The following is a 23,106-nucleotide window of genomic DNA, read 5'->3' as shown; positions in this document are numbered from 1 at the left end:
GGACTGGGTAATGACTGCAAACGTCAGTGAGTGGCAGGAACATGGGGTCCACAAGAAGCGGAGAGGATGAGGGAGGGAAAAGTTGGGGTCTGGTAGGAGAAAGAAGACAAAGACTGTTTGTATTTCTAATGAAGACATTAGAATTTTAAAGCGAACTCAAAATCAGTACTTCGTAAGAGTCAGATAAAACGTACTGCTGCTTATATGTGGGTTTCAAGAACTACATATAAACAAACACTATATAAACAAACACTACTGTATAAACAAACACTATAGATACAGATTTCACTGTATTTAAAACTCGGTACTTGGTAAGGCCCTTACAATATCCTTTACACTGCAAACTACATAAAGGAAAAATTTAACTGCATAAATGAGTTTAACGTATCTATGCTGTAGAACAAAATGGAGTAAACTTAAACATTTATCACTCTCTTGACTGTAAGACACTGTACCAAGCTGGGCCGAGAGAAAATAAGAACACACAGGGAACATCCAACAGCTATTTCAAGCAAAAAGTAGATAGATACATGATCACATATTCCCTTTGTATACATTACTTACTTAGTATTTATGACTTATGAAATCTTTAAAGAATAGTGTTGGTATGTAAACTTTAAGTAGTGAAGTCATGGACTTTAAAGAGTGTTTTTTACATTCAATCCAACTTATTTTAGAACAGATTATGTCAGAAGATTATCTAAGTGTCACAAACAAGCAACACGTATATACTGCAATTTTATTTCAATCGCACAAACGAAGTTAGCATGTAGGAAATTTAAATGAAACAGTACGGTAAAAATAGCAGAGAACCAAAAACTCTAATAAGGAAGTACACCTAAAGCATGAGAATTCAACATTCATTAGTGTTTCATCTTCAGTTTTGATTGACACTTGATGCTTGCAAATTTTGAAACAAACTTTGAGATCATGATGACTATTCTGAAGAGATTTCAGCACCAGCACTAAGATTTGTACATTCAGTTGGTTTGCAATTGACTTGTTAGCCATTTACATAATGTATAGTACAGATTTGTCACAGGTCAGATCACAGTGTTGAAGGAAAGAAGTACCTTCCTGTAATTAGAAAGGATCCCCTAAACTGCACTCAGCTTAAGACATCCAATGTACAAGAGCACGAAAACCATCATAATATTGTGGCTCCAAGGAACATAGTTTTGATAAGGAAAATAACCTAAGCTTCTGTTTCCCATTTTAATTACTGAAATCTCTAACAATGACAAAACTGTCACATAGGACAGCAAATGTATACAGTAATTCAATCAAACTTCTTGGAAAGAACACATTTAGCAATCTGGGATAATGCAGAACGACAGGAAATAAAATGTGATTCAACACTTGTTCTTTTTGTCATTTTACACAGACATCATGTTAATATTAGACCAAGGCACAAAACGTTTAGTGCATAAACCAGTTTCTTTTTTAAGATCTAGCATTTTTACCGGAGTCTTTTATCTTACTTTGGACCACTTGTACCCAGTACTCTATTCTACTATAGACTGTTTAACTTAATCAACAAAATCAAAAGTGATTTCTGACCAGATTTATGGGGGACATAAACATTTGTATCATCAAAGTGTTTGCACAACCAAAAGTACAACAATAAAGATGAAAATGCCTCCTATTTCTTTTAGAAAGTAGTACTTCATAAGCTTGCTGCATCTTTAATGTCTTCACTATTGGATGACAATGAAGAGTTGATAGAAAAAAAGGACTGTATACTTGAATTATGAGAGCTCATCCATCACAGATCTAAAAATGAAGTTTCTACAGAAACAGGAACTATTTTAACAAGGGAAAAAAACTCCCTCATTCAAACCTCTTTGAAGTGGTAATGGCTGCAAACTTGCAGCGCTTAGAAAACTATGCTATCAACAAGTTTTGTCTTATGAACTTAGATTAAGAAATCTAGAAAGCAGATGAAAGTGGATTATTTCTTCAAAATTTTAGTAAAACTACTGATAATCAAAGGTTTCAAAGCAAATATGGCACATAACAACTCAAGCATGAATCAAGATGGAGAGCCTGGAGAATTGTGATTTCCTAAAATTTCAAAAAATTCTATCATTGCAACGTACAGGATTTCTCCCCTATTTTAATCTTAGAAGTTTCAAAGAAAAGGGAGTGGATAACATACACACACGTGAGTGCCCACACAAACACGCACGCACGCACACACACGGTGGTAAGTAGAGTATCTAGTTCCTTCTTCCCACCACCTAAGTCTCACTTTATTTATTAAAAGAAAATTATGCAGGACCCCCCCTTGTTGTTTTCCCTTTATCTAATGATTTCTGTGACCTTAATTGCTGCCATCATTGTTACTTTTCTAGTATTTCAACATAACAAGGTTCAAAAGCAGCTCTGTAGTCAGGAATGTGTACCTGAATACCTGTATAACTGCAGGGCGCCTAGGTAATAACAACTGCCCAATTCAGGGATGGAACTTTTGAGTTCCACACTAAGATGTAATTCATGTGAAGCTCAGAATCATGTTTCAGACCACTGAACTTACTCAAGTTAAAATACAAATAGCTGAAGACATGATGTAAAAGATTAAGTACTTGGTGCTGTTAACATATTTACCAATTAAAGTCACAAAATATTCCTCATTATTATTCATGCAGATAACTGAGAACGAAGATAGTGCAGAAATTAACTTTAAATAAAAAATTATTCCTTCGCTTCCTCCCGCTCCCCTATACTCTACAAAATATTTTCCCTGGGACTAGGCCTTGAAAAGGCCACTACATATTAGTTTGACATGCATTACTGTCTGCAATTTAAAAAGCTAATTTTGTGGTGGTTGTAATTACATTATAAAAATGTCCACGTGCATAAATCTAAAAAAGGTTGAAAACCTACAGTGAATCTACAATATACTGTTTTACATTTGACCACTGGTTTGTGTTATGTAGGAGTCACAGATTTGGTAAAGCATTGTAACAATTTAGGAAGGCATCTAAATCTTTAAATTCTGGACAAATTTTATGTTTGAATCTACAAAATTGCATGAAGGCTAAACTCGAGAGACTTCCTATCATTCTAAAATTCCTCACTCCGAACAAATCATTTTTAGGACACTTTCTTATAAATATCACCCTTTGAAAGCACATACAATTTCATTTGTTCCACATTTTATGATCTTAACCTACATAGGGCTGAACTCAATTATTCATGGAATATCAAATATGATAGGAAGACAAACCTGAGAGAAACATTTACAATACAATAGCATAACTTGCTAAATTCCTCATCACCATTCTCTGAAAAAAAATTCTCAAGCCTTTCTCCTCTTTATTTTAGCAATGGATTGTGGAAAACGTGCGATTTTCTCTTGACATGAAAGTATTTCAATGCACGGTGATCTTGCCTGACGGATTCAGTATTTTCTGCATAACTGATACAGGAACTCCTATACGACTCTCCTCCATCCCGTTGTAAAGGTCAGAGAAAAGCAGAAAACTGTGAGGGAAACAACTTATCGCCAGAGTAGTAATGTCTGAAGGCTTTCAAAGTATGTTGATTTTTCCCTCCTTCCGACTGTTTGTCTCCATTTTCTTCTTACAGCTCACAAGATGTAAGTAAGGGTTTTGTTGTTAATACAGTTCTTCTTTGTAGGTTTTTTTTTCTTTTCCTTTCTCCAGATTAAAGTCCTATCTCTCCTTAGTTTGATTCTCTATGCAGTATTTGACTTGCTCAGTTCCTGCCTGATTGCTGGGTAGGAAAAGGAAAAATATTAAAAGTAAATATAATGATAAGGTAAAATAAATGCGTGATTCATTCTTAAGAAATCTTAACGATTGTATTCAAACTCACAGTAATAAGAAGACACACTGATCTTGCATCTTTCATTGCAGAAATCTTTTTCTTATTTTTACAAAGACCACACTAATTTCTATATATTTATATATTCTCTCCATTTTGTACACAAAATGAAAAGACCGATTTTTGGGGCTTAAAAGAAGAGGTCAGTGGGATGGGATGGATGAATAGAAGTAACCTAGAGAAAGACTTGTTCACCTAGTTTTCCATCTAATACTACTCAACACCGGAAGCTTAGGAATCTTGCTTACCCCTATTTTCACAAATAATTTCCATTATATGAAGGAGACAGAGCTCCTCCCTGACATCCTAAACCAAGTAAAGGGCAGGATAATATGGAAAAGTAATTGTTTTATGCCCTCAAGTAATAAACTGGGTATTTCTTTATTTGCATTTTCTTTAAAATGGCTATTCTTGAACATCACTCTATAAGGGTAGCAAATTTGTTTAGACACTCACCATCAATGAGCTCTTCTTTTAGCTTAGTTAATTCTTTTCTCATTTCATCTAAAATGTCCTAAAATATTAAGAGAAAAACATCAGAAATACAGAAAAAAAAAAACTGTTAAAAAGATTCTTGCTCACATAAAATTTTAAGAATGTATGAAATATTATGTATGTTTTTTGTTTCCAGAGTCACAATTTATGTCTTAGAAGATTAACCTTGGTAAATTTTGTTTTAATAGTCTTTGCTTCCCAATCTTTGCTTATTCTAGCTTAGCAAAATATGAAGCAGAATGTTTTCTAAAACTAAAATAATTACTTGGTCATCCAGTGAAAGGTATGATTCAGATAATTTCTAGAAAACGTAATGGCTCTGCTTTTAATCTAGTCTCCTGGGAGCTGTCTAAGAGGTAATACATAAAGAAGTTTCAAGGAAGAAGACACGCGAACTGGACAATCAGCGCTTGGCAAATCTGTCATCTGGTCTGAAGTATGGGGACTCCTTAGGAATCACCAGAGCTGCCAAACTAAATTTCAAGGAATCTAGGATTCCCCTGGAGGGCCCTCAGGGGCTGCCCTAATAGGTGGGGAAGGAAGAGGATTGGATCCCGCTGGACGTGCACAGTCCAAGAAGCCAGGGACCAGCCACACATAGCTACTGAGCACTTGAAACGTGGCTAGTCTGAAGCGAGATGCATTGTAAATGTAAAACAGACACCAGACTTCAAAGATTTAGTATGAAGAAAGTAATGTACAATGACTCATTAGTAATTTAAAAATACTGATTATATATTGAAATATTATTTTGGCTATATTAGGTTAAATAAAATATATTAAAGTGAATACCACCTGTTTCTCTATTTAATGCGGCTACTAAAAATTTAAAGTACTATGTGGCCCGTGTTATAGTTCTAGTTAATAGTGATGTTCTGGACCCTCCTTCCTCTATGAAAACCAATCCATCTTTACATATTTTGCAAAATCTCTATTTATAAAGTTCAATTTGAAATAATAGATACCCCCTAGTTAAAAAATGAAGACTGTGTAATATGAAAGCCAAAAGGGCTAATAAGGTGACACAATTTTAATGGGTGAAAAATAACTATCCTTTGGAAGGGTTAATTTCAAATTATTTGACTTTCTTTAATACTGCACACACCTCAGGTAAAATTAAATTGCTCTGTGTTTAAGGTTCATTTTTTAAAAAAGCTTTTCACGCTTAAAATAAGGTTGAAAACTATCAATTAGTTTAATTCCCCCATTTTCCAATGAGGAAACTGATGCACAGAAGTTATTATATGGACTAACAGATATCCTTTTTCAAATTAACTTAAAATCAGTCCTAAAATCAAATCTATCCTCTCTTCTAGTCCCCTGCTTCAGATTGCCAAGAACTTACCATATTTTAAATGTGTGCAAGTGCTCCATTTTAAAATGTTTTTCAAGAAAAGAAAGCCATGTTTAACACACAGGAAACAAGGGCTTGATTATCAATGACCACATGCTTTTCAAATTACGTAACTCAACTGAACTGTTCAAACAGCTCTGCAGATAAAAATTAGGTTGATCTGAAATTGTTAGTATTTGCCTCTTTAATTCCTATTTAACTTTTACTTTGAACTCATTATTGCAACATTATTGGTCCCTTTTTAAGCCCCACTCAAACTTTGTTGGCATTTTAAAAAATGAGTGATAGAATGGGGAAAAGCGGACTCGGAAGAAAGACTGGGTTCTGATCCCGACTGTGGGACTGAGTAAATTTAACTTCTCTGAACCTCAGATGTGCACAACTTGAGTACAAACACTATGTTATCTGACTACTATGAGGATTAGGAGACAATGTCATGCTAATAACCTAGCAAATGCTTAGCACTGAAGTCCGCCAGACAGTCAATAAATGCCTGTTACAGTGATCTGTACAACTGTGATTTTCAGAGGCTACCCTGAAGTGCAGGGTAAGAAGACAAAGATTAAATTTTTCGCTACAGGCACATCTGTACTCAGGTCTGCAAAGCTGATAGTTGTTTTACTAAGATGTCCTGCTTTCCATTTCAAATCTTTTAAACACCACCATTTAAAAAAAATTATTTACCTCTTCTAGAAATAAGATAGTTCAAGGTTCCAAAATCACCTATTACTCCTTCCATTTTTTTTCTGTGTATATAGGTATTAAATATAATGCATATGTATCCAAAATACAAACAATATCTTTTTCCTTTTTATAAAATTGACATAACTGTTCATACTGTTGGTTACCTGTCTGTTTCACCTAATGTGGGCAAGTGTTCACAATTCACTGTTCAGTATTCTCAGTTATGGTTCCTTAATAGCTGCAGAGCCCTCCTCCACACTGTATAGTTACATACTTCTATCATATTTTCTTAGCATAAATTCTTCAAAGTGAAATTGCCGGGTTCAAAGGTAAATCATGTATTTTTAAGGCTTTTGGTTTGTTTTCCCAAACTGCTTCCTAGAAAGCAGAAGTATGTGAGGTGAGAGTGCCCATTTTCCTCACATTCTTGCCAAAACCAGACTTGGTGGGTCCATTTTGGCTAATGATAAGTGAAAAGTGCAAGCCCATTTTTTTTTTAAGCAATTGTACATGATTCACTTACATTTAAAGTTTATAATATACCATTAAACCACTGCCCCTACCCTCCGCCACTGCTGGCACTTTATGCAAACTTATGAACCAAAACATGAGGATTTGAAAAAAATAACATAGTACGAATGCCACTGTTTAACTTGTGTAAAAAATATCTACTCTATACTCTTTTCAAACACATTCGCAACCTGTCAAATATATGCACATGGGATATTTTTAAAAAAGAACAAGTACAAATAAAGGGAAGCTGCCACTGGTCGCCCACCTGCTTCAGCCTGTCATAATCCAGTCCCTCCGTCTGGACTCCGTTGGCACTGGGCTGTGACGAGGGTGCAGATTTTGGTCTGTACAAATGAAATTTTCAGGACAGGTAAATAACGCTTAGGATATTTAATGAGTTCATTAGTAATTGCAAACTTACCAACCCAACACCAGATTGAAGTACATTTCTTAAAACAAGAGTTAAAAAGTTAATTGTCCTAATAGTTGCAGAACTGATAAGAACATATGAAAGTATTTCTCACTTTTCTCAGTATTATCAGTTATTTGTAAAGAAATCAGAAAAAGGTGATAAGATGACGAGACTTCTCCAGTAGAGGACAACACTCTTTGAGCACGAGGAGGGTAGCTGGGTAACATGTGGCATGGTGATCAGGACAGACGGGAGGCCAGCTGCAACATCGCAGCCCAAGTAAAACAATCATGTTTTCTCCTTTTGAAACTGTACATTATCTACTAACTATCTGGCAAACCAATGAACAGGAAATTATAAAGACTTGAATATTTCACTCTATATATATCAATTTACAAATTCTATGCAGGGAGAAAAAATATTTAATGAGTATGATTTCTTTGTATGTGTTTTATTCCGTTTTAAGCATCAAAACAAATAAGGATATTTGAAAAATGATTATTAAATTAAAAGTATATTCATATCCAATTGGCTAGGTGGCTATTTCCTGATGAAGTTTTTATGAAGATGTCATCTGAATTGTCATCTACTTCCATAAACTTATTTTATTTTTTTAAAAGGAAAAGGGAGGGGAATGCCACACAGAAGCAGATGGTCAATTACTATTGCACTTTCAAAAGTTTAGCTTCTGTTAAAAATTTTACATGAAGAAATAAGTCTTAAGTATTAGGTATATTTTTATCAAGTCAGTCAGTCATGGCTCCCTCTCCAATTCTGGCAATGAGAGAAAATACTAAGTGGAAAATCTAGAATTTTAATTGGATGGTCCTTTATTTTCAGGTTTAGTATATACTAAGTGGCTACTCTTTAAGGGTCACAAATCAATGCAAATGAAAACCATTAGTCAGGCCATATATTTCCAACTTTGCAGAGTAATCTGAACCAAGATTCAATAGGTATAATAACTTTTTCAAACTTATAATTCTTATAAGGCATATTTATACTTCAAACCCGTAGGCACTGTTTGTGAAGATGAAATATTGAGTTAATCTGCTTTAATATCAAATATATGACAACTTGAAAGATTGTTGTGAAGGAAGTCAAGCAATTTTATTACATACCTGCTGCTATGTTTATATGAACAAGAAAAATAATAACTTTCAGAAAACCTCATTCAAGAGGCACTGAGCTAGGCCCTGGGTTGGATAAGAAGATTTACGTGACATACTTCCTTCCCTCTTGAGACAATACACCTTTTTCACTTTGCTGAGGCTACTTAATTCCACAGTCAATTCAGACGTACTGAGATCCACAGTGTGCAAGTCACAGTGCTCTGGAGAGTCTGGTCTATACAGTCAATATTCATAAAGGTTGACATACTGTGCATTTCATTTACCCATAGTGTCCATTCCTGCTCTCCAGAAGTAAATTATTATTTATTCTGCTTTTCTTTTACATTTCACATTTAACTGGTACAAACTAGCTAACTGTTTTCTCCTAAACTTATACTGAGTTGGCCAAAGAGTTTGTTCGAGTTTTTCCGTCAGGTTTTTTTGTAAGACGTTACAGACTTATCCCTGAAATTCATGTGAATAACTACGGTCTGCTACTTAACCAGGCGGTATGTTATGAATATATCCATATTTAATAAACAATGCAAAAAATTATTGTTATATAATAGAAAATTGTGGAAACATGCAATTTTTAAAAACTTTAACTCATGCTAACATGCAATCCACCTCCACCTCCACCTCCACCACCACCACCACCACCACCACCGTGATAATTAACTAAAGGGGGGAACTTTTCATACTGAAGGAAAGACGTAATCACCACTTCTCAAAAAAGGCTTATCAACATTATCCCAGGGGGCACTACGTATGAAAGCAGCAAGGTAACTGAGAAGATTTACAACAGAAAATCTCGTTGTTAAATGCTACTTTTCTATGTGCTAGCAAATTTTCTAAATTAAGTCTTTTGGTCAAAACAATTAAACCATCTCAAAAAAAGCAGGAGAAACTGTTTCACTATTGTATTATAAACACTTTATGCAGATTTAACTGGCTGACAAAATGAACTTACCAAATATTTTAATCATCTACGGCATGAAAAGAATTGTAGCTAATAACAATTTGGCCACACAGAGTCTGATTACAGAACTCCTTACTCACTGCCATAGACACCCCCTCCATATACTATTTAATTCATGCTCCCAGTAGACTTGATGTGTATTTTCAAAAATAGATGCATATAATAACATGGGTATGTCTCAGTTATTTCTAACATAAGGGTTTTTACCATAATTGATAACAAAAAAGGGGGATTCTCAGAGGTTTTTATTACTTTATAATGAGAGTGTTGCCTCTAGATACCTGCCTATAAAATAACTGTACTACAACTGTTTAAGTCTCTATTCTGCCAAATTAATTCTAAATATGGCTTAAGCACTTGAGGATTTTAAGAAATTGTCAATTTTTTTAATTAAGAAAGAAATACATGGCTCATATCCTAAGTTTTCTTACTTAAAAAATGGTATAATACTCATCCTAGAAAAGAAATAATCTCAAGGATGTTAGATGTTAGGTTGTTAAAGATACTCAATATACTGCAAAGTATGTAGGAAATAGATTTTCCTCAAATAATAAATTATTCACAATTGTGGCTATAATACTATCCTGTGTTCCAGTGACAAACAGTACAGGATCTTCTATTCAACTTTTTAAAGCCTTGACTTATAATCATAAAGAGAACGGCCTTTAAAATAAAATGCAAAAGCTACAAATACTCTAGATATATGAGGCCTTAGATTCCCACGCTAGTATTTCTGATATGTTTATCATTTATATTTATCATAATCCAAATATAAACTGATGGTGGGGAAATGAATACTATTAATCTATTAATTTTTCTCATTAAAATCGCTCAGAATTTTTTTTAAAAGTGTTCTAAATACAGCTAAATATGAAAGACTCGATCTTCCTACATCTCTCCCTTGTGGTGATTACCAATCCATGTAGAAAAAGCTCAGCCCTATCCTGAACATATTATTTCAAAGTCTCAAATCACAAAGTCACATCAGGATGATACCTGTGTAATGAATCATAGGACCTGCTGTCAAAAACAATCTGATTTTTCCTTGGAGAATCCCGTCTATGAAGGGGAAAAACCATTTAAAGGGGTATACAATAGAACTTTAAAAATTAATTCTCATTATGTTACTGTTTTATAGGTTTTTAGTTATAGCAAACAGAAGAAGAACTAAAGGAGTCCATTAACTTTAAAATAATTGTTTTTTCCAATTAAAAAAAAATTATTTGGAGACTGAGTCTAGTTATATGAGGACACTGTTTACTTGACAATTATAGAGAATTTTTAAAAATCATTAAGCAATAGCTACTTTTATAGACTGCAGACATAGTAAAATCTACCTATACAAAGATTCAACAAGTACCAGACACAACCAAAGACATTTCCATTAGAGTGAATATAAATAAAACTAAGGGCTCAAATAAAAAACACAATAAAAATCACTATAGCTTGAAGTATACATAATTAACTCTTCTTAGGAGGCACATAAAGAACTCTTTTTCCATCTTGAATACAAGATCTGTAAGCTCTTAATAAAAACCGCAAGAAGAATTCACAAACTTTCCAATGTTATGTTCCAGTCATGATTAAGAGCATTTTTAACTACAACACTCTTGCTTTTATTCTGACATCTTCATTTAATAAATATAGCATAATGCAATATCTCATGTATATTATAGGATATTAATCCATCTTATCACTAACATAATTTTGACATGGATATTCAGAAGAGAAATGGGTACTTTCAGTACTGTTCAAGAATAAAGTGTGCTTAAATAAAAACAAAAAATGGCCAATATACTTGCTTTCAGAAGGAACGGGGTAAATAATTTAGGAAGAAAAGCAATACAGTTATTTGTCTTTTAAACATATTTTTAAAATCTTTTATGGTTTAAAACTGCTTGCAGTGAAATTTTAAGACATACATATCAGTGGTTGGATCAAATCTATCAAAAGGGATATGAGTGCTCAGGAAATAATCGGAATGTCTATTTTGGGAAGAGAGAGGAAAACTATCTACCAGAGCTAGAACATCATTACAATACACTACTAGATATAAGAACCCATATTTGACAAAATATTTTTTAAATGGTGATGTTTAGAGCACTTATTTAAACTTCCTCCAGAAGTCTGAAAAATCTCTGAAATAAAATTCTTTCCTTCATTAAATGAACCCACCCACATCAAGGAACACATACATTCCACCTGGAGCTTTTCCATGTCCTTTCTAAGATAAGACTTTTGCCATGAATTTAAGTTTAGCTTTAGCCAAGCTCACTACAGAATCCCTATCAATGAGGAAGGGATGAAAGTAGTGACAAAGGACAAATGGCACGTCACAGTTCTGTTCTGATATGCACTTGATAAATGAGGCTTCGTAATGCGCTACTGAAGAAAATCTGTAACAACTACTAGAGATGCATTAGAAGGCCACATCAATTAGGTACCCGAGAACATAAATGTGCAATTTTTCTACTCCACTGAAAAAACATGTTCACCAAAAGCAATTCTGCCATTTTCTCCTAAAACCAAATATATTCATCTTTCAGTCACTTAGAAACTGAAAGCTTCTATACATTCAAAAAAGGCCCAGTTTCTTGAAACTGAAAGCTTCTATACATTCAAAAAGGCCTAGTTTCTTTGCGGAGCTTAAGTAACTATGTCATCACCAAATCTTCCCACCAACAGAAAGAACCACACAAAAAACAAATCCAAATTTAGACTGAAGCTAACACACAACAAACTTGTGACAATATAAGATCTATTCTTGCATTTTTCTTTATTAGGTTTCTATAATTAGACTCAAGTTTGCTTTTTATGAGGCAAAAATAAGGCAAATAGGTCAGAAAGAAAAGGGGAAAAAACCTTTTAGTCTCTAAATACATACTTTTCTCTGGAAAAAATATGAGTCCTTTAAATTGTCTCATAAACCAAGAAAAAGTTTCATCTATGTTTAAAGACCTATGATATAAAGTTAGCTATGACAGTAAAGTATGCCTGGCTAAGAAATACTGAATTTGCTTAATCATGCATACAAAGCCACTTGTAGAAACATGAATTAACCAGTCTTGTTTCTGAGCATTATCTTTTCTAACTCGATTATAATCAGAAGTTTCAACTGAAAAATAAATCTTTCTACCTTATAAGTTCAAAATTTTAGGTTTTATTTTACTCTCTCTTAAACATTGTAGCTTTTTCTCTCCAGCTGCTTTTCAGTTTAAAACATAAGTTCCTTTCAAAAGTTCAATGTTGTTTATTGACAGGGATAATGGTATTGAGGTTATACAGGAGAATGTCCTGTTTTTTAATAAAAATGCTAAAGTATTCAGGCTGAAGCAGCACATATTTGCAAACTGCCTTCCACCTATTCAGAGAGAAGAAAGTGTGGATGTGTAGATATGAGTTCAAGCCAATGCTAGCAAAATGTTAATAGCTGGTGAATCTAAGTGATGGGTACACGGACGTTTGCTATACTATGCTTTCAACTTTTCTGCAGTTCTGAATTTTTTCAAAATAAAAAAAATTGGAAGGAATAAAGCTATCTTAAAATTTCAGACAACCTGGGTGACAATAATAAGCATAGGATAGAATTTAGACAATTACTAATAAAAATACAGTGGGGCTTAGTGGTCGTCCAACAGCAGTAGGATTACAGATGTTTTATTTGCTCCTTTGTACAATTTCAAATCTACCATTCGAATTTTTTCTACAATAAAAATGCAGATTTCTTTTCAGGTACAATTCTAAAATAAAACTTAGGAAAAAAATTGATACCTGGAAATAACAGGTGACTTGCTGCCATTCATAGTACTTGCTCTTTCCCAAGGTTTTCTTGTCGGTTCTTTAAAAATAAAAGAACGTAAGTTATTAAATATCCTATATGCTCCCAGAGTTAGGATTCTAATTTGTACCATTTCAGACCCCAAAATGAGAAGAAATTAATAAGTGTGACAAGTTTCCCTAGGAAGAACTTAGATTGTTAAATCTAAAATACAATGATTTTAAACACCAGATGGTAAGAAGTTTCTCTAATAAAGATAGGACAATAAGATTAAGGGTATGACAATTTTAATTAATTAGAATGGAATTGTGAAAATTATTTTAAATTAATAAGGATAGTTTAAATTTATTAGAATGGGACAGTATTAACTATACTCTTTTAAACTATTTTTAGTGCCAATGGTAAAACGAATAAAAAGAATCTTTAATGTGTTCATGTACTTCAATATTTAATCTAAATTCAAACAGTCCTCTTGCGAAAAAATTCAAACTCAAAATATATTTCAGAATCATCCGACTGTATTGTACTTCCTTGATTATCAAACAACCAATCCAATTCTTGGGACTTAGCAGACAACTCCAGTTAAATAAAGTTCCCTCTGAGCTTTTAGTTGATTGTGCTTTGAACCGTTTTTCTAATCTGGGCTGCCTCGCTGATGCCATCACTGGCCTCACTGGATGACCGGGTGAAATCTGGAGTGGAAGCTTGTCATGGAAGGATGAATCTGGGCCGCATGAGAATCAAGTCTACATACAAGTTGTGCCGAGTTTTAGCTAAAAAAACTGGTCTGAGTTCCAATGTAGCCCCTCAACTGGCCTATGCACATTCTTACTGAGGTAGCTTGTCCTCTTTTCAAACTGCACATATGTAAAACTAAACTTAAACTCTCAACTCAAACTCTGAAACACTGCTTTTGTTCTGGATTTCTGTTGCATTCAGTCACCTAGGTGTGAAACAAAGTCATCATTCATCTTGCTTTACTCCCTGTCAATCAATCAATGGTTACTCCTTCATCTGTATTCTAACAGCTAACACACTCTCTCATTGACCACCACAGAGTGAGCCAGGGGACATCAGATAATCAGATGAGGAGGTCCATGACAGACAGAACCAGAAACACATCCAAGAGACATCTGCCAGAGGAGGGGAAAAGAGGGAAATCCTGAAGGACAACTGGACAGGCAGAGAATAGCCATTAGGACACTGTCACTAAAGAAGAGGCAGGCAAAGAGATGAAGAAATAATTCCAACATGATAAGATGTAGCAGTTGCTACCATTTAACAGTTGGCTGACGTCCTTTCTCAATCAGCCAAACCAGAACTATCTTTTAATCTTCAGAGAGCGCATCTGGTTTTGAGGAAGAGCAGTTCAGTTTGGCTCTGCAGATAGTGAGGCCGTGTTCTCTCTGAGGGGGCTCCAGGTCGGTTTCAGGAGGAAGGACAGAGGCTGGGTTGCCTTCACCGGGTCTTTGGAAACACACCAAATCCTTACTGGCACCAGTTTCCCTATCTTGGTCCTCCCTGATTTCTACGTCACTCTGCTCACAACTGCAATTTTAATGTTCCTAGAACAGTTTCAGTTGACTGTCAACTCAATTCTTTGCAGGATGAAGTCTAAACTCCTGATTTTTTCATAAAAAGCTTTCAACATTTTACTTCTAACTTGCTTTCCAAACTTTCTCCCCCAATACTCCTCAAAAGGAACCCTCCATCCTAGTCAGGCAAGTCTACCTGATATTTCCTAGTCTCTTCCAGCTCCAACTCCCCATCTCTGCCCATGCCGTACCCACTTCCTGAAACAGCACCCTTTCCTCTACTTTCAGCTAAGGTAAATACTCTTTAAGGCAGGGTAAAATGTCATTTTTTTCCTACAAAGACGGCCCAGGTGACTCCAAACTATACAATCTCCTCCCTCTTTGACACATTACTTAATATTCAACATGTGGTCGTAAAAGATGAACTTTTCACTTGTGTGTATCTCATCATCCCAGCTGAACCATGGATTTCTTGTGCTTAGGGTGACTTTATCTTTTACTTCTCTTTGGCCTGTCAAGTGTCTGACACGTGGCCATTAGGGGAAAAAAAATTTTTTTTGACTGAAACAAGTGAAAAAAAAGAAGCCTCCAGACGTTCTGAATGAATCCTTAATTTTATAAACATGGCACACATGTGCAAACACACACACAAAAACACATGCAAAATCCATGCTTCAGTTTTCCATATTTTAAATAAGGGGATATATATTAGATAAGGAGTTCTTAACTGGAGTCCATAGATAACCCTCAGGGAATTCACGAATATTTTGCAATGGTGACCAATTTTGTATAAAAATATGATTCTTCCCTCCCTGGTTCATAGCTCTTTTCAAATTCTAAAAGTTTCTGTGACCCCAAATTATAGTTGAATTCTAAAACATCTATGGTTTTAATAACAGCATGTATTTTGATTTTGGCTTATAGAAGATAAAGGTAAAATAAGTCACAAACCAGAGAATTTTTAATGAAGATAACATAAACTGATTTGAGTCCTATTCAGAGGAAAACTTATTCACAGTCACAATATTAATTATAATATAGCAATCACACCGCTGAAGAGTCACTATTCAATAATGAGAATGAGTGGTTATAGACAATTCCCTATAATGGATTCTTATGGCTCATTCTAGATATTAATTCATCAAACTCATCAAATTTACTTATGTCACTTTATGCCAAATTAGGTAAGGAGATGAACAGACAGTCTAGTGCTTAGCCTTTAGTCAAATATGAAGAAATGACATGTACAATGTAACAATCTCATATTCTAAATACGGATATAGTCATCAGTAAGTACCTCCAGTGAAATGTATTTTGTTAATATTCTAAGTAATATATTCTATGCCCAAGACTTCTCAATGTCAGAAATTTTACTGAATTCAAGAACATTTCCCAAAAGTTCTACGGAGATTTTTTTCTATTATTTTTTTAATTGAAGTCTATAGTTGATTCATAATATTGTGTTAGTTTCAGGTGCACAGCCAAGTGACTCGGCTATACACACACAGATATATTCCTTTCCATTATAGATTATTACAATATAGTTCCCTGTGCTATACACTAAATCCTTGTTGTTTAAAATTTTTTCAACGTTACAAATTAGAAGCTTTATTTCCTTGATTATCAATATTATGCAAATGAATGGCTAAAATGACGATTCAATGGGAGAATGTTTTGAGATAGACTTCAATGCTAGCTACATGCTCACATAATCCTTACCTTTACGAATCAATGACTAAAAATATTTCCCTTTCATATGGATAACATATTTTTCCTTGTTTAAGTGAATAACTTCAAGTCATTAACAATAATATACATAGAATGTGCAAAAATCATGATTTTCAGAGAAAGAGTCATCAGAAAAAAACTTTGGATTTTAATAGATCTCCCAGTATCGGAAAGAAATTAACAGCTGCTTCTGGGGTCACAAAAGGTAGAGGAAAAAGTCAGTGCTCTCAAGTGTGAACAAAGAACTTGAACGTTTTAGTAACTAAGCAGTCACTTTATCCAAACATGGAGAAATGGGGAATTTTTAATTGAGGAGTGTTGATATTTACAGAAAGTTCATAAAGATTAAAATATATCTCGAACTTACCAGGTGTACTTGTTGAAGAGGCCTTAGAACTTACAGGCTCTGAATCTTCCTAAATATACAGAAATACATATTAATAATACCACATCTTCTAGAAACCTGTTGTAGACATTTGGTGTTTCATACTTTCTGCCATTTCCCACTTTTCCCTTCATCAATCTTTTCTCCCTTCTACACTAGTTTAGACCTTCTTCTTATCCTAGCACCTCCACCCCTGCGCCCACCCCCTGCCGCTCCCCATGGCTCCTTTCCTCACGCGTCCTCATTGAGAGCTGTGCTCGCCAATGTGACTAAGCCACATATGAGAGAGAGATCTGAACGGCATCAAAGAAGGCCAAATGCAGCAGGGAAAACAATTATACTGTTAAACACTAATATATAAAACAAATAAAGCAGAGTCTGCCCTCCTGAACTAGAGAGGGGGGCACAGCTAATAACCACAGGGCTCCTAGGGGAAACATTTGAAAACTGTGATTTAGTCTAATTCCTTCATTTTAAATGCAAGGAAACTGGACTTCCCTGGTGATGTAATGGTTAAGAATCCGCCTGCTAACGCAGGGGACAGAGATCCGAGCCCTGGCCGGGGAAGATCCCACATGCCGCGGAGCAACTAAGCCCGTGCGCCACAACTACTGAGCCTGCGCTCTAGAGCCCGCGAGCCGCAACTACTGAAGCCCGCACGCCTAGAGCCCGTGCTCCGCAACAAGAGAAGCCACTGCAATGAAAAGCCCGCGCACCGCAACGAAGAGTAGTCCCCGCTCGCCGCAACTAGAGAAAGCCCGCGTGCAGCAACGAAGACCCAACGCAGCCAAAAATAAAAAATAAAATAAATAAATAAATTTATAAATGCAAGGAAACTGAGACTCTAAGAGATTTAAAAAACCTAGTAAAAGGTCATTCACTCCTTCAATGGTAGGCTTGGGTACAGAATTAAACTCTAAAGGTGAGAATTTCAGTGATTTTCCCCCAACTCCACACATTCAACCCATTTTACTAAGTAAGAATGCCATTAAAAATTTATAAATAATGCCATTTTTAGTATCTGAAGAGTTAAGAAGAAACAATTGTTAGTTGAAATTAATTAAGTTCAAACTAATCTTTGACACAATTTCCTGAATGAGCTATACTTGAATTTCACATTTTCAGGTGTAGTAGACTATTTGTATTTTTACTTATTTATTTTTTGCCTGCACCACGCAGCATGTGGGATCCTAGTTCCCCAACCAGGGATCGAACCCGCGGCCCTGCAGTAGAAGCACAAAGTCTTAACCACTAGACCGCCAGAGAAGTCTCCATGTAGTAGACTATTTTTATTAACTTACATTTTTGTCCTCTTTTTGTTCTGTTTCTATTGTTGATCCCTTTTCAGCAATTCTTCTCCTAGAAAGAAGGTAAATCAATTTTTTTAAAAAAACATCAGGTAACTTAGTGTAAAACTATGCCAAAAGGGAAGAACTGCATCTAGTTAAATTATACTTAGAATAAAAGTAACAAAATCCTCTCAATTCTGGACACATCCATATAATTTCTCACTCACCTCCTGGCCAGCAGGGCACTCATTTCTTCCATTAAACCACTGCCCCCTAACGGAAGGGGTCCATTTCCACGACCCGTGTCTGTTTTAGATGAGGCCGCATTCACACCAATGGTATTCCCTCCGCTTGGGAAAGAGGCATCCTCCATCTTAATGAGAATATACATACATAATAAACTCCTATGTGGGACAATCCTATGTTTATTAATATATTACATTCAAAACAGAAGGATATATCAGCATTAATTTCAATAAAAACACCTAGATATTATTTTTTAAACTTTAAGGACCAATGGAGTAATTTTATGTATCAGTTAAGTTTTATCAAAGCTAACATCACCAATAATGGGATAAAATGCTATCACATGTCCCCTTGTGTAATACATTGAAAAGGACATATTACGTTGGTAGTAAAAAAATGTAAAACCTGCCCCCAAAAATGCATAACTCAAATCAAATCTTAGGGAAATATCAGATAAACCAAACTGAAGAGTGATCTACAAAATAATTATATTGTTGTCCTCAAAATTGTCAATATCATGAAAGAGGAGATTGAGGAAATGTTACAGATTAAAAGTAAAGAGACATTATAACAAAATATAACAGGTGATCTTGGAGTAGGAAAAAAAGTGCCATAAAAGACATTATTGGACAATAGATGAAACTTGAATAGATTTGTAGATTATAGTATTGTATCGCTTGAATTTCCTGATTTTGATAATCATGCTGTGGTCATGTAGGTGAATGTCCTTGTTCTTACAAAATACATATTTAAGTATTTAGGGAAATAGGGGCAAGGTGTCTCTGATTTATTCTCAATTCAGACAAAAAGAGAGAGTGTGTGTGTGTCTGTTTACGCAGAAGGAAACATACACAAAGAATAATAAAGCAAATATGGTAAAATGTTAAGTGGTGAATGCTACAGAAACTCTATTATTCTTGCAACTTTAATTAAGTTTAAGTTATTTCACATGTTTTTTAGTCAATGAAGTTAGTAACATAGGGTTCATAAAATCAGAATACAATAAATTCAATGTTTTAGATACTGAGACAGAATAAGACATAACATAAAAAATACAATTAATTAGGAAATGCATTTACCCGTGACACTTTTCTAAGTTTTGCTCCAGCAATTGCAGCTGCAAGTCCAGTTAAAGGGCGATTGTCTTCAGACATGGATCCCGAAAAAAATCCAGATGCAGGGAGGGGAGGAGCAGGAGGTGGCAGGGGAGGAGGGGGCACTTGATTAGGAAGAGGTGGTGGAGGAGGCGGAGGCGGGGGCCCTGAGGACGGAAGTGGAGGGGGTGGAGGGGGTCCTGGGGGAGGAGGAAGTACGGCTGATGCCTGGGCAGGACCTGGTGGGAGTGGAGGAGGGGGTGGAGGTGCAGGTGGTCCCAAGACAATGCCTGAGAGAAAGAAATGTTAAGACCATCAACAACAGAGCTAAGTGACACTATCTTAGGAGGAAAAGCATGTAGAATGACATGCTCAATTAACTTGACTTGAATATTTAATACAAATTGAGTTCAATTTATCATAATATTTAACATCCAAATCAGTATTAAAAAAATACTAAAAATTAAGGCCAAAGTGTATAACTACTCCCTTTACTGTTAGAGCTTTATTAATAGAACTTTGCAACAGATCGTCTAAATTAGTTTCTTTTTTTTGCTCACGGGCATTTGGTAAATAAACAAAATAAATGCTTATAAAATGTGGGACAGAGGCAGCATCCCTGAAAAGACAAATGAATGTATAGGATGGCAGTTAGGGCTGTTCAAAATAACAGACCAAAATAATCTGGGTAAACCTTAAGAGTTGAGACAATAAATTCTACGACAGTGAAAGCATATAGTTACTTGCTTTCCAAAGTGGCTGAATTGAGAACATGAAAGAAGGGTGGGTCCCAGGCTTCAATATGTCAAAAATATTCCACATTTAAAAGCAATGTATAAAGAGAATTGAGAATCATTGAAGTAAAGGAATCTACTAGAACAAAGTAAAACCTCAAAACAACTATCAGAAATAATTAGGAGACATAGAATTTGAAGTACAGAAGACAGGGGTTAAGAGAGCAATGTCCAGATCTTGTAAAATCACAAAGGAGTGGGCAAGAACAAGAACCAGGAGACTGACCCTGTAGGTCCTCCCCCTTCCTTAAGGCTTAAAGGGGTATTTTAGGACAAATAAAATGTTATCTGCAAACTGGGTGGTAAGTTTTTTGAAACTGCTAACTTTGAACAGTTACACAAGCTGGAATCATAAATTGCTGGAAGAATATAGTGATGGGCTGCATGAGGGGTCATCAGAGCTCTGAGGATACAGGAGGTGGGCCTTTGGACTCTGTCAGGCTAACTGTGTCTCTCTTGCTCCAGAATCACTTTCACAATGATACTGAACTGCACCTACTAGAGTTGTGACTCAACCTTTAAGCAAATTCAGTAAGTCAACATGAAAAATATACACACAGCAATAACAAGCCCTTAAGAACAAAGATTTTTTTTTTTAATAAATGTTTTAAATCCAGACTATAACACCGTTCCTTTGTAAGTACAAATTTGTTGTCACATTCCTTCCTGTAATCCTCGTTAAATCCTATTTTAAAAGGGAGCGGGTTAAGCATCTTCTTATTTACTTATAGAACCAGGTCCTTCTCTACTTACAAATAATCCATACTTAGATTACATCCCCCCTCCCCTGTCACTGTGACAGCAAAGTTCAGGCATGGGGAGTGGGGGGATAACTGTAGAGTATGCTATCCTCTCCCAACTATCCCTTCAGCCTGCTACTTCTTGGAATTTTGGACCATGGAACCCTTTGGGGCACATATCAAGCCTGCCATCCTCTCCACCCTTTGTGCAAAGTTGGGCTGCTCCCCAGGGCTTAGGGTGGCACCCATCCCTGGAAGTCTGATATGAGAAGCCCAATACGAAATAGGGTCCAAGATCAGAACTGTCCCAGAGGAGACTCCTGGATGACAGGTCTGACGACTACAGTTGGGCACTAAATATAATCTCTGTGTTTCCCAGAAATTAAAGGAAGACAAGTTTGATTATATCAATATATTTATTGTGTGGATTAATGTATCAAGTAATGTTTTCCTAGTGAAAATGAAAAGAAACATACAGAGGCCCTTAAATACTGAATAACACTTCTGACTATGACACCGCAGAAGATATCCAAATCTAGTTCAATATGGAAACCCCTCATACTGATCCTCCAAATGCAATTAATCCAACAGAAAAGAACCCACCTTCGCCTTTTTCAAAACCATCCTCCCCATTCTTCTAGGCAATGAAAGCTGTGGACGTGTAACATTTCCAAGTGATTAGCTGTTAGTGGCAATAACGGAAGCCTTACCCTGCTGGGCTGGAGTCTCGGCCGGCTGAGAGGCTGCCTGCGAGCCTGGCTCAGAAGCAGAGGAGTCTCCCAGCACAGGGGTTAGAGGAGTCTCCACAGAGGCAGGGGCAGCTGCAGAGGGAGAAGGGAGAACACTAGGCTTGGATGAGGGAGTTGAGGCAACAGGGGTGCTTGGAGGAGGAGAGGCTTGAGATCCACAGTGTGAGAGTGGTGCGAGGGAAGGCGGTGGCAGCGCCGCTGGCCCTGAGGTAGGCGGTGGAGACACTGGACATGTGACAGAGTCGAGCAGCCCGCTGGGGGCCGCTGGTGATGGAGGCCTCTGGGGCACAGGAGAAGGAACGCAACCGGGGAGGACGGGCCTTGGACCAGTAGCTCTGCCTGGGGGGCTGCTAATCATTACTGGAGGAGACGGAGGGAGGGGCGAGAAACTGGAAGTAGACCAGGCACAGGGCTTCGTAGCTGGAGGTTGAGGAGAGGGTGTGTTCACAGGAGAAGAAGGTCGAGAGTTTTTGTTCAGAGGACGAGGAACTGTAGCATAATGGGGAAGAACAGGGTGGAAGGCTGAACCTAGAGATGTTGCAAAACGTGTCGCGGAGTGTCGAAGAGGTGGTGTAGGGGGTGTGGAAGTGGGTGGCAAAGCGGTCACTACAGCGTAATCAGGAGTGGCCTCTGACACTGGAGCTGAGATGACTTTAGCATATGATGGAGGAGGTGCTGAAGGAGGCTGGCAACTGGCACACTCAGGAAGTGGAGCATGAAACAGGGAGCTGTCGGAGGATGGAGCTGGACAGAGGTGGAAAGCAGCGGCGAAAGACAGGATAAAAAAGGAGAGAGAAAAAGGGAGCTAGTAAAGCCACAAAACCAGCATTCAGACAAAATGTACAAATGTAGACTACAGTTAGTACCAGAGAATAAGCACATGGGCAAATAACTAATTTCACCCCAAAATGTCTTAGCTTATAAATACATTTTGAGACCCAAAAGAGGACAAGTTTTCTTTTACTCTAACAAGTTGACTGATAAATTAAACTGGTTAGCTTATTCTTTATAAGAAAAAGATCGTAGTCTTAATTTTCATTATTTCATCCACTAAAAGGACATTAACATTACATGAATAAGACCACAAAGAAGAGTAAGCTTAGTTGTTTTTTTAAAAAAAATAATAAAGAGAGAAACTAGCAAAAAGTTTATCATAAAGGGCTAGAAACCCCCAAATTCAATGTTTATTTGTGGAAAAGTTTTGTTTTGTTGGCTATAACCCCAGAAAACAATTAGGCAATCAAAAGCAAATGAATGAACTCAAACAACAAACCAATCAACCAGTATTTAATCAACCCATGTTGAAACTTTAGATATAGGCCATATGGAATAAAATAATAATTCTTAAATCCTATAATAAATGTTAATTT

General features: G+C 36.1%; 1 protein-coding gene across 13 annotated transcripts in view; it reads right to left on the bottom strand.

Moving 5' to 3' along the window:
- Window positions 1–725: 725 nt before the first annotated feature.
- ENAH (ENAH actin regulator) overlaps window positions 726–23,106 on the bottom strand; it is a 149,314-nt gene continuing 126,933 nt past the window's right edge. For 4 of the 13 annotated variants that reach the window (XM_059941659.1, XM_059941650.1, XM_059941670.1 and 1 more), the window contains 10 exons: window positions 21,698–22,480; window positions 19,439–19,743; window positions 18,341–18,486; window positions 18,126–18,183; window positions 16,807–16,855; window positions 13,170–13,236; window positions 10,395–10,457; window positions 7,161–7,239; window positions 4,306–4,363; window positions 726–3,738 (listed from right to left, as the gene is read on the bottom strand). In XM_059941659.1, coding sequence (XP_059797642.1) covers window positions 3,701–3,738; window positions 4,306–4,363; window positions 7,161–7,239; window positions 10,395–10,457; window positions 13,170–13,236; window positions 16,807–16,855; window positions 18,126–18,183; window positions 18,341–18,486; window positions 19,439–19,743; window positions 21,698–22,480 — 1,646 coding nt within the window. In that variant the 3' untranslated portion in view covers window positions 726–3,700. The remainder of the gene's footprint in view (window positions 3,739–4,305; window positions 4,364–7,160; window positions 7,240–10,394; window positions 10,458–13,169; window positions 13,237–16,806; window positions 16,856–18,125; window positions 18,184–18,340; window positions 18,487–19,438; window positions 19,744–21,697; window positions 22,481–23,106) is intronic. The other 9 variants (XM_059941708.1, XM_059941715.1, XM_059941680.1 and 6 more) reach the window with 5 other exon arrangements.

The sequence above is a fragment of the Balaenoptera ricei genome, chromosome 1 (genome assembly GCF_028023285.1).
Source record: "Balaenoptera ricei isolate mBalRic1 chromosome 1, mBalRic1.hap2, whole genome shotgun sequence".
In the NCBI taxonomy this organism is placed as follows: domain Eukaryota; kingdom Metazoa; phylum Chordata; class Mammalia; order Artiodactyla; family Balaenopteridae; genus Balaenoptera; species Balaenoptera ricei.
This window is presented reverse-complemented; position numbering and strand designations above follow the sequence as displayed.